A 12543-nucleotide genomic window follows, 5' to 3' on the forward strand; every position below is an offset into this window, starting at 1 on the left:
TCAAATATCAAGAAATCACAAGTCCAACAACTGTCACAACCCAGCTACAGCAGGAGGATGTGGCTCAGGCCAAATTTACAGCTGCTAGTAACCGTGAGTTCCTTGAGTGGTGGCACTGGGACAGCATCGGAGCTGCATGTGAGCCAAGATGTGGAGGATGCCGATGTGGAAACTGTCCACCAGGAGGAAAAGAAATGACCCTGGCAGAGGAGAGGGAGCTTGAGGTCATCAAGGAGGCCTCACCTACAAGAAGGGGATGATCACACACCAGCTCCACATTGGGATGCAAAGTATCCTTGGACGGTAGATCCAGCCTCTCTCCCAAACAACAAAGGTGCAGTCCAGGCTTGTTTCTTTAGGATGGAAAAGCAACTAAGCAAAGAGCCAGAATGGAAAGTCGCATATGCTACCCAGATCCATGAAATGGTGGAACGAGGCGCAGCCATAAAACTCACCAACAAAATCATGGACCGATGGAATGGACCAGTGTGGTACGTAAGCCACCTGGTGGCGCCAAACCCTCATTCGGTGACAACACCAGTTCGTATTGTATGGAATAGTAGCCAGAAATACAAAGGCGTGAGTATGAATGATCTTCTTCTCAAGGGACCAGACGTTCTCAACCCTATCAGAGCTGTCCTGCTGAGGTTCAGAGAAGGGATGCATGCCTCTCTAGGAGACATCAAAAAGATGTACAACTCTGTATGGCTGGAGGAGCGTGAGATGCATCTTCACAGGTTCCTCTGGAGGGACAGCCCAGATGAAGAGATAAGTGAATATGCAATTACCAGAGTCAACATTGGGGACAGACCTGCTGGTTGCATTGCTCAGTTGGCTATGAGGGAAACAGCACGGCTGCCCAACTTTATTCACTTGGAGGATGAGCGCAAAGTCATTGAAGAGGACAGTTATGTGGATGACCTCTTAACCTCCCAAAATGACCTAGATAGACTGGAAAAAATCACAGCAAATGTTGAAGAGATCTTAAAAGCTGGAGGTTTCTTTCTCAAGCCATGGGTCCGGTCAGGGCAAAGTGGGAGGCAAGGAATAGAGGCAGAGGTTCTAACAAAGAAACAAGGTAAAACCACCTTAATTCTTCCAAATCAAATGAGGGACGAAGAAAACAAAGCCTTGGGCATCGGCTACCAAGTGGATGAAGACAAGCTCTACATGTTAACCTCAGTTAACTTTTCCAAAAGAAAGAAGAAGATGAGAGTTGGAAAAGATCTTCTCAAGGAGGAGGTGAGAACTGAGACACCTAATCCACTGACTAGGAGAGCTCTCTTAAGCCAAGTAGCTGGACTGTATGACCCAATTGGATTAGTTACACCTGCCAAACAGAAGGGAGCCATTCTTGTTAGAAAAGCATTCCAAGAGGGAGGGGGTGGGAAACTAACCCAAGAAACCTGGGACCAACCTCTCTCAGAAAGGCTCAGAGAAGAAGCCATACAGCTTTTTGAAGAATATGTGCAGCTTGGACAGGTGAAATTCCACAGGAGTCTCACACCAGCTGGCTGGGTAGGGAAACCGTGGGGCATCACATTCTCTGATGGAAGTGACAAAACCTTTGGAGCTGTGATGTACTTAAGATGGGAGACAAATCAAGGCACTGAAGTTCGATTCGTTGAATCAAAAGCCAAGCTGACACCCCTGGATCAGAAGGAGAAGCTGTAAAAGCTGAGATCTGTGGTGCTGTCTTTGCAGCCAGGATCAGAAAGTATGTGGAAAAGCATGCTCGGATGAAGATCGAGAGATGGTTCCATCTACTTGACAGTCAAACGGTCTTGGGAGCCATTCAAAGAGTCAGTTATGGGTACAAAACCTTCTTTGCAAATAGAGTGGGTGAAATCCAGAAGGCTGGACCAGTGCAAGACTGGTGGTGGATTAGTGGAGATCTAAATATAGCTGATATTATAACAAGAGGGGGCGCTCCTGAAGATTTGAAGGAGAATTCCACATGGCAAAATGGACCAGAGTTCCTGAAGTGGCCAGTGGAGGAGTGGCCTATAAAATCAGCTGAAGAGGTTGCAGCTCATGCCAGGGAGAGTGTAAACAAGCTCCAGAGGAAGGCATTCTCAGGTGCATTAACACGAGCTCAAGCAAGAAGGGGTCAGCAGAAAGAAGAACTACAAGCTACTAAGGAAAGTCCAAAAGTCGAACTCAAGAGGAAAGACCTGAGGTAAACCCAACTCTTTCTCTAAAAGGAAGCCCACTGGCTGGGTTAAAGATCTTGTGGAAGTAAGAAGATTCAGTAGCCTGTCAAAACTGGTGAGAGTCATTGCATGGGTTTGTCAAGCTGCCAAGCAGTGGCTGAAGAAGAAGAAGTGCCGGGCCCCTAAACAGTCAAAGTGGGAGGTAACATCACCCAAGCAAGCTGTGCTGACTGTCAAAGAACAAGAAGATGCACTCAAAGACCTCTTCCTCGCAGCTCAAGAAGGTACAACCTTTTCAGACACAACTCTAAGCAGACTGGTAGTATACAAAGATGTGAAGTCTGGACTGCTAGTTTGTGGAGGCAGAATTCAGACGTTCAATGAAGATAAAACAGCAGTGCCAGTTTTACCATTTGAGGCATGGGTGTCTACATTGCTGGCACAAGAATCCCACAAAGTAAACCACGAGGGAGTAGCAGGAACTCTTCTCCGGATGAGGAAGAAAGCCTGGGTAATAAAAGGCCGTAGACTTGCCAAGAAAATGGTTGATAGCTGTGTGATTTGCAGGAAAAACAGAGCAAAACGGTGTCAACAAATCATGGCTGACCTGCCTCTAGAGCGAACAGCCCCAGCTGCACCTTTTGAATTCACCACCATGGACCTGTTCGGCCCTTATGAAGTGAAAGATGAGGTCAAGAGGAGAACTAGACTCAGAGTATGGGGAATAGTCTTCTGCTGCATGGCTTCCCGAGCCATACACACTGAAGTGGTGAGTGACATGTCATCTGAAGGATTCCTACTAGCCTATCAAAGGTTTACTTCACTGAGAGGACACCCCAGGAAACTCTGGTCAGACCCTGGCACTAACTTTGTGGGAGCAAAACCTGCTCTAGAGAAGCTTCACAAATTCCTTGACCGACTAAACAAATCTGAACTTGAAGTCACAGCTGCCAAGCATGGTACAGAATGGTCGTGGAAGATCCACCCTGCAGACTCTCCCCATAGGAATGGAGCAGCAGAGGCAGCTGTCAAAGTAGTGAAGCGGGCATTGAGCAACCTTTGTGGAGATGGTGTTTTCACATGGGGAGAATTCCAAACTTTTCTCTTCATGGTAGCCAACCTTGCAAATGAGAGACCCATCGATGCAAGAACTCAAAGCAGAGAAGACTGTGTAGAGTACATCACCCCGAATTCTCTGCTTTTAGGACGTGCCAATCCAAAGGGAGACCCTGGAGATTTCCAGTTTGATGGCTACCCTTACAAAAGACTTAAACATATTCAAGCAGAGGTAAGCAATTTCTGGAAGAAGTGGAGCCAATTGGCTGGACCTAATCTGTTCATAAGAAACAAATGGCACACCAAAGAGCGAAATGTTGCGGTTGGAGATGTGGTCTGGTTGGCTGACCAAAATGCCCTGAGAGGACAGTACAAGCTGGCTAGAGTGGTCAGTGTCAATGCTGACAACAAAGGCATCGTAAGAGATGTGCTTGTGAAGACTTTTCCCAGCTATCCTGTTCACATCACAAAGGCAAATGGCAAAGAAGGGACCACAAGAGCAAATAGTGAAAGAACCAAGAGGCTTCAAACCAGAATCCCAGCCACAATTCTTCATAGAGATGTCAGACGCCTTGTCATTCTACTTCCCATTGAAGAACAAGCAAAGGACCAAGGGCTTGTGTGACCTCTCTGGATTTGGAAAAACCAGGAGCTCAAGTGGGAGGTGTTGAGCTGAATCTCAGGAGTAGGTCTAAAAGAACTACACTTCCCAAAGTGCACCAGCAGCAGCAAACTGGCTGCTTATGACCAGATCAGTCATTGTCACTGATTGAAAGCACCTGTAAAGACATGGAGGTTATCATTCATTTAAACAAAGAAACTTCAGAGAGAAGACACTCCAAGTTCACTCTAAGGTTCAATCCCAAGACGCCAATGGTCGGTGAAATGTTTTATTTAATTGTATGATGTTTGAAATGCTGTTTAATTGGACAAGTATGTTTAACTGCTGTGTAGATTGGCTAAGAAACACACTGCAGCATTGACTTCATTGATTTTGTGTTTAAATGAGTTTGTGCTACATTTTATTTTGAGTTTGAAAAAATGTAAATGCATAAGATAGAAAAGGATAGTACAAGTTAAAAATGTTAAAATTATGTTAAAACTTTACTAAAACATTTGGAAATGTTTAGTCAAAATGGTAACTTTTGTTTCTCTGTCTTTAAAGGTTTACAACCTAATTTACTGATCAACTGACAAAGCCAAAAAGAAAATTAAAAGTGATTAAGTTGAAAATTTGAGTTGTCCGGGTGTATTTTGGGAAATTGAACAAGAGGAGGACTTGACAATTTCATTTAACCTTTATTTAACCAGGAATAAAAGACTCATTGAGATTAAAAATCTCTTTTTCAAGGGTTTCCAGGCCAATACAGGCAGCAGCACATAAAACACAATTGCAGACATAAGACAAACAATTTACAATGAAAACAAAGAACAAATTACAGAATTATAAGATATAGAAAAATCTTCAACAGTCAAAACATCTACAGCCAGCTTTATCTGCTTCCCAGGCATTTAGAATTGCTTTAAACGCATCTAATGAGACCAGCTCCCAAAGATTCAAGTGATTTTTCAACTGATTCCAAGCCGAGGGAGCAGCATACCTAAACGCCCTTTTTCCCAGTTTAGTACGGACTTTGGGGACAGTTAGTAGAAATAATTCCTGGGAGCAAAGACAATAACTTCCCATACTTTTTTAGGATGTAGATCTATAGGTAAGGGGGAAGCAGTCCAAGAATAGCCTTATAAATAAGAATATGTCAATGATTAAGCCTATCTCAGTGCTCCATGGTAGACTGTATCCAGCATGTGTAGGCATTGTGAAGATGCATGCATGTATAAAACATCGCCATAGTCCAGCACAGACATAAAGGTGGCTGCAACAACTCTCCTTTTGGCTTTGAAGGAAAAGCAAGACTTGTTTCTAAAATATAAACCCATTTTCAACAGCACAGTATCATCAGCATAAAAGTGGAAATTTGGATTTGAACCATTTTGATCAAGACTGCTACTGTTGATATATATAATGAATAGTAGTGGTCCCAGGACCGATCCCTGGGGCACACCCTGGGATACACCAAGGGAGCTGGAAATGATACCCTCTGCCTGTACACCATGAGATCTGCCTGACAGATAATTTTCAATCCAACAGACAGTTTGTTCTAACAGTGCTATACTGATGTCTTTGCTTCAATATTGCATGGTCCACAGTATCAAAAGCCTTAGAGAAGTTGATGAAGAGGACTGCAAATGTTGCTTGCTATTAGCTGTTCAACTAGCTAGCTATCAAAGCTAACAGTGCCGCAACAGAAGCATAGAAATACTGTATACAGCTTTATCAAAGAACCTTAATAGAACAAATAAATTAATAGCCATAGAAACATCCCAAAATTTAAGTGTAAAACTGACCAAAAAGCCATTGATACATATTCTTTTCTCCAACTGACACACTTACTGTAAGTCTACTTGCCCTAATTTCTAACATGAATATTTATTTATTTATATATCTTTTTATACACTGAACCGAGAAGGAACGAGGAGTGAGGCAGAGTGTTTCCGCTCTCTCTCTCTCTCTCTCTCTCTCTCACATCCACCTTCCTCCCATCAGTCTTTATTACTAATGATCAAAGATGCTACATGTGTGTATAAGTGTATATGTGTGTGTGTGAGAGAGAGAAAGAGAGAGAATGGCGTGGAGATTTGAGCTGGCATTTTTTTTACAGATACAGTGGTGAGTTACTCCTTCCATTCAACACAAACACTACATTTTTCAGTCAAGCAAAGGCATCGTAACCAGGGGGTAAAACTTGGGTGTGGCAGCTTACTGTGTGTGTTACTTTGTGCCACATGAGAAGGTTTGCTTTATTCAAAAAATTCCCTGATTCACATTCATACAATTCCAAACATTCCTGTCTGGGAGCTGCCCGGTGCGGCCACAGTAACACACACTATGAGACTTTGAGACAGTCACAGTGTGTCGACAGGAGATCTGGAGGCTCCCTGTAATCAAGAGAAATATGGCAGACAATAACTGTAATTAAGGACTTCTTGAATTCAAATGCACATGACTAGCACATCTTTTCTCTCATCAGTTGTGAAACGCAAACTTCTTTCTAAGGATCAAATTAAGTTCTTGCAAATTTAGGATTATAAGCTAGGTAGGTAAACTTTATAAAGACTTTAGCATGGGCGGCTCTTTCTTACATTTACATTTCTTACGTTTATATCGGGCTGTAGTTATTAGTGTATGTAATAAATAAACATATTTATTATACTGTCTATTGTTTGTGGATGAACTGACAGCTACTCTAATAGCAGCTATTAGTGACGATGTGGCACACTAATATAATGTTTCAAAGAATCATGCCCTCACAAGTTGCAAACACGGATACTGGTCCACACACCCAACACCAAAAGGCTGACACTCAGGACTGAGTCAGAAGTAATATTACAAAATAACCACAAAAAAAATGCATTTTTCCAACTTTTCATGCGCAGATCACATGTTTTCACTGTAAAATGTCATGATCACTTCATGAAACAGCAGAGACCAGAGTGAGCTGGAGGAAGGCATCATAGAATACAATATGAAATAGAAGACATTTAAAACATAGAAGAGGATGTAAAGAAACAACAAAGGTTGTTAGAGACCAGAAGAAAAACTATTACCATGGAGACACTGACTGTTAATGAGAAATGGTTAGTGTTTGTGTTCAGGCCGAGAACAAGGCGATGTTCTTTGTCAAGAATACTTTATTCACAGTGGAGGAGTCCAAAACATTTAAGAACCTCAAACTGCAGTTGAATAAAGATCATGATTTGCCAACACACACACACACAGAACCAATCATGTTCTCCTTGCTTGTCTTACTGTATATTCACTTTATTAATCATATTTCTGTGCAGTGTAAAATTGTTGACTGAATTGATACAAGAAATTCACCAGTGCAAATATAATGCATCACATTATACCTTCCCTTATCATACTAATAAAGATGATGAGGTGTTTGCTGTTAACATTCTCTGCAATCCTTGTATCATTATTCAACAAAACTATTTTGGATAATGGCTACAGTTAAAATATAGCTAGTGAGCCCCTTAAGTCCTGTGTGTGACTGTACAGTTTCTTTAAATCTATTCAACACTATATTTTTGTGTCTGTGTGCATTTTGTGATTTTACAGTTTTAATTCAAAATAAATTCAACAAGAATCTTAGCATATAGCATACTTTTCCCCAGATCAGACTTTGATAAGATGGAGACTGAGTGCTGAAAGTATTAGTCGATTCATCAATTTTGTCAGTTTTGATAATCAATTAATCATTTAACTTTCTTTATTCAGCCTCTCAAATGTTAGGATTTGCTGCTTTTATATAACTGCAAATCGAATACCTTTGGATTTTGGAGTGTTGTTCAACAAAACAAGACATTTGAAGGTCTTGCCTTTGTGCTCTCAGAACCTTTATATGACATTTTTAAGATTATATGATTAATCACAACAAAGTCAGTAGATTAATTGATATAAAAAAAATCCTCCTTGAGAATCATTAGGAAAAATATTTAGCACTCAGTCCACGACATTATGTTGGGCGTGAATTATAAAAATAAGCACCACAATAAGACAACAACAGTGACACAGCAAAGTATGAAGATTATCAGTTTTGCTATCATAGTGCTGTTCTACTGGACTCGCTTCAGAGCCAGAATGTCAAAAATGCAGACTTGAATCCCATTTATAATCTGTAAATGAAGAAGTAACCTTTTATCACACACCCTCTACAACTTGACCAAGCTTTAGCAAATCTGCCTGGTAGAAAAGCAGAAAATACCAAAATAGAGACATATCCAAGAATAATGTCACTGGAATAACACTTAAATCAAATCTTTATCTAAAATAAATCCAGTAGTTTATCTTTAAGTCCTTATATGTGTACTTTCTGTATGCAAACACACACATGTACTAACAAAAACAGGAACACATGCGTGGATAAACATGACACATTGTACACTGGTACACACTTGCAAATATAGTACAAAATACACATACAATGTTTACTGTAAAACAGAAAATGTATGAATTGTACATTTGGTAGCATATACTGTATGTTTTTTACGTGTGTGTGTGTGTGTGTGTGTGTGTGTGTGTGAGAGTGTGTGTGTGCATACTGTATGCTTTGCTGTGGTTACTCACTGGCAGTCTTTGTGGGTTGGTTTGTAGTAGTAGACTGGGACAGCAGCCTCATATTTACTCTTCATCAGCTCGTTACCATTCTCAGCCATGAACTTACAAAACACACACACACACACACACACATACATTAAATGAGACAAGTTATTCAAGGATGAATGACACCTTGGCACATTACCTGACAGCTTTACAGTTCAAAGCCGTCAGGGGGGGAGGGCTGGCTCTGTAGTCTCACCTGCACCTCTTGGTCATCCCAGTGGGAAAGGTTTAGGGACTTGACCTTGCTGATGTCGGGAAGGTTGCGGTGGATCCCAGAGCAGGCCAGGCAGATGAACACCCCCAGGGAGCAGGAGCCCCACCCGGGATCTGCAGAGAGGAAGATGGAGAGAACAAAGTATGGGGATGAATGGATAAGAGGAGAGATGGTGCGGTGGGTATGGAGGGGCAGAGTGACAAATGGATTGAAAGATGAAGGAGCTAAGAGAGAGGGATGCTTATGTTTATCAGAACAAGCTATACAGTCCAAGGAGTCAAGACATAGCCTACATGCTTTGTATGGCTAAGAATTAAGGCTGCAACTAATGATTATTTTATTCTAATTATTATTTATTTGATATATTGATTCTAACAAGAAATCTATCAATTGTTTTTTGATTATTAATTAATCTTTTAGTCTACAAAATGTCAAAACAAAATAGTGAAAAATCACCATAACAAGTTCTGAGTCCCCAAGGTGCGGTCAAATCTTTGTGAAATCTAATATTAGACGTATTTAGCTTCAGGGAAAACGAGCAGTGGCGCTACACGGCAAAGCCACAATTACACTGCCATCTCCACTAACCGGTTTTCTGGGGGAAACCCTGAGGTGACAACTTCAGTTTACTAGTTTTGTCAAATCAACATTCCAAAATTCAAAGATGACAGATCAATGACAGAGAGAAAGGCAGCAAATCGTCCAGCAAATTTGCTTTTCTTGCTTTAAAAAAATGACACTACTGATTATTTGATTATCATAATTGTTGCTGATTAAATTTCTGGCAATAGACTGATAATTGATAAAACAACAAATAATTTCAGGACTAAGGACAATTCCTCTGAGAATACACAACATTTGAAAAAAAATGGATGATACATATTCAGTCTTATTATGACAGCAAAACTCATACTGAACAAAAAGCCAGTCGATTATGACAAAGAAACAACCGGTCAAACCCTTCAGACCATTAACAACCAATGATGAGACAGCTGTCCGTCACTGCACAGTTACTTATTCTTATACTGTGAAAACTAAAATTAAGTTTTTGAACACCTTCCTATGAGTGTAAAGTGCACTCACCATGCTTCACATCAGATGTGTTATTTGGACTGTAGTCTTTGCCTCTTCAGGAGGAGTTTGGGGTTGTGTGTCTTGCTTAAGGGCAACTCATAAGTCGGGTGAAAGGAAAGCGTTTCATATTCTCCGGTCATTATAAAGATTCAAACTTTGTGTTCATGGATCACTGCTCCACAAATAAATCCAGACAGAAATCTTCATGTTTAATTTATCTTGTCTTTTTTTCTCTGAGGCCTAATATGAGAACTATTTTCTTTGCTTTGACCACACCTGTTTTATCTTCCTGACATACATTCTACAGCCTGCCAGTAAACAGAGCTTTTGTGTGTATGTGTGTGTGTGTGTGTGTGTGTGTGTGTAAGAGACTCTACCTTGTTCTTATCACTACAGATAACAGATGTCTGAGAGAGCAGGGCATTTCTTTAATTTTCCAGTCGTACACTGCAGATTAGAAAGCGATGTGCTTGGCTGGTTGATACTCATGGCTATTTTTTTTTCGCTCCATTGTTTCACAATGTAAGTTGAATAACAATTAACCAACCCACCACACATACACATGCCAACTCGCCAAAGTGGCTCTCTTTTGTCCCTGATCATGAGGAACAGAGGAAATGACAGATGTATATGTGCCAGAATGTGACCGGAGGGGTTGAATCTTGGAACTTGGCACAGAAAGCAGTCTTTGAGCAAGGCGCTTAACCCGGCAGCTCCAGTGCAGCTCCTCAATAGACACAAAACTTAGAAGGCATGTTTACTGTGCAGTCAATCAACCTTCCATGGATAAATAAAGATTTAAACGATAAAGAGGTAAGTGCTGGCAGTGATATTATCTTTGTTGCACTGCTCAACAACAGCAACATGTTGCCACATGGCCTGGATTCAGTGATTTCCCAACTCGACTGTGATGCACTGAAAAGTAATGTATGTACTGTACACGAGGGTCTGTGCTGCAACAAAGCCAAAATGTCATAACTACATATTTGGTCAAAATTGAGTTAAGACCAGAATCTGACTTTTTTTTGGTGGGGGGGATTTATTAATCCCAAGGGGAAACTGTGGTCAGGAATGAGGCAAAATATCTGTTTTGATTTTAACTAATATCTTCAGTTTGTTATTCCACCTAACTAAATGAGGCAGAAGCTAAATCCAGTCACGATAGATTAAAAAACAGCTCAACTGAAAGGGTAACTAGCTTAGCAGAGAGGCAGTAATTGTCATCTTTTGGCTCTACTGAAATTCATGTGATTTAGTGTAGTTAAGCTACTTTTTAATCACATAAATGGATTTATTTGTAGAATCATTTCTTATACTGAAGTAATTAAAAATATTACAGAGAAACAATAATTTGCAATCCCTAATTGGATTGTAAATGATCCAAATAAAGTTAATTTTCTTAATAAAACTAGGCTACATAAAATGGAAAGGAAAGCTGAAAAAACTAATTTGACCCTTCTCCTGTTGCATTCCCTAAAGACTGACCAAAGGCAGAGTGCATCAACATTGATTAGGTATTGTTATGACAATGGATAAACTAATCAGCTTTAAAAGGTGTCAAATGGAGGCATTAAAATCTATTTTATGCAGTTTGAAAGCCAAAAACTTTAAACCCTTTAACTCCTCAGTTCACTGCTATGCCTTTGTACCTATTTCTAAGTGAGCATATAAAGGACCTCCACAGATGTGTGTGCAAACCCTGCACTCTGCATGTCAAGACTTGTTGAACTTGTTGAAGTTCCTTCTCTTGTCTTCTAGTAACTAAAAGGCTTCACCTGCGCTGTTACCTTCAAGTGCTCCAGGAAAGCTCTTAGTTCCTAACTAACCTTGCCACACATTTAAGGTCAGAATAATAAAATGCAGACAAAGGAGTGTGTGGCACATTTAGCTTTATGTTAAAAATCAAGAAGTACCTTGGGCTGCAACAGTTGAATGATAAAAAAAAGGGCACATGATGTGTTTTAATGATGATCACCTCCTACACGTCACATCTCAGCAGCTCAAGATATGCTACAGAGTTTGACTTTCTTGTTCATAACATTTTGCCGCTAATTAAGAAATGTCTCTCATCTTACCCGGTGCTCCGCAGTCTGCGCAAGCGTTATTTCCAGGCTTTTGCAGGATCTCCTTCAGTGCGCGCGTTGCTCTCTCATTTGACGACATTTCAGTGTTCAGATCGGTTATTCCTCCGCTTTCAGAGAGAGAGAGAGAGACGGGGAGCGAGAGAAGGTGGGCCGGGGGTCTCCGTAGAGCCGCAAAAGGCAAGTAAGGTGTGTCTCCTCGGGCTCGACTCCGGCTCACTTGAGTCCTAGGCCTACCTAACGGGCAAGTCCGCACAGGTAGCCTATGTGCCCTCAGCACAGGCGAGGTGCGCCTCAGATTGAAGGCAAATCAAATCAAGGCCTCTTCATAAAGTTTTCACGGAAACCTCCATTCAGTCTTCTGCCCAAAAAGCCAGTGCTGATACCCTTCAGGTGGCCTGCCACGCGCATCCTGCTGAAGTCTGGGGCCAAACCACCGCAACAGTCCAGCACTGCCTGTGCGGAGCGGAGGGTGTGTGAACGGCAATGAAACCCTACACTAGGAAGTGAAATGAAGAGGTTGTCCATACTAGCTTTTCCGCATAATTCAAGGTCACAGTGCGTATCGCTCCGACGCCAACTGTGCAGCATCCCGCAGAAGTCCTTCACGTAGGCCCACCTGTAAGGAGCAACCTGAGAGCCCAGTGATGAAGTAGAGGTGTAGACCTGACACATTATTGAACTGACCTTCAGAGAGGCGTGACACTTGGGCAGATTAATGATCCCTTTTGCTAGTTTCTT

At 41.3% G+C, this 12543-nt stretch overlaps 1 protein-coding gene across 1 annotated transcript in view; it reads right to left on the bottom strand.

Moving 5' to 3' along the window:
• Positions 1-12319, bottom strand: part of zgc:92360 (uncharacterized protein LOC436988 homolog) — a 29045-nt gene extending 16726 nt beyond the window's left edge. The window contains exons 1-3 of the mRNA XM_044186458.1: positions 11797-12319; positions 8630-8760; positions 8398-8489 (exon numbers count right to left, since the gene is read on the bottom strand). Coding sequence (XP_044042393.1) covers positions 8398-8489; positions 8630-8760; positions 11797-11884 — 311 coding nt within the window. The 5' untranslated portion in view covers positions 11885-12319. The remainder of the gene's footprint in view (positions 1-8397; positions 8490-8629; positions 8761-11796) is intronic.
• Positions 12320-12543: the final 224 nt, after the last annotated feature.

Source organism: Siniperca chuatsi, linkage group LG3 (assembly GCF_020085105.1).
Source record: "Siniperca chuatsi isolate FFG_IHB_CAS linkage group LG3, ASM2008510v1, whole genome shotgun sequence".
NCBI classification, from domain to species: Eukaryota; Metazoa; Chordata; class Actinopteri; order Centrarchiformes; family Sinipercidae; genus Siniperca; species Siniperca chuatsi.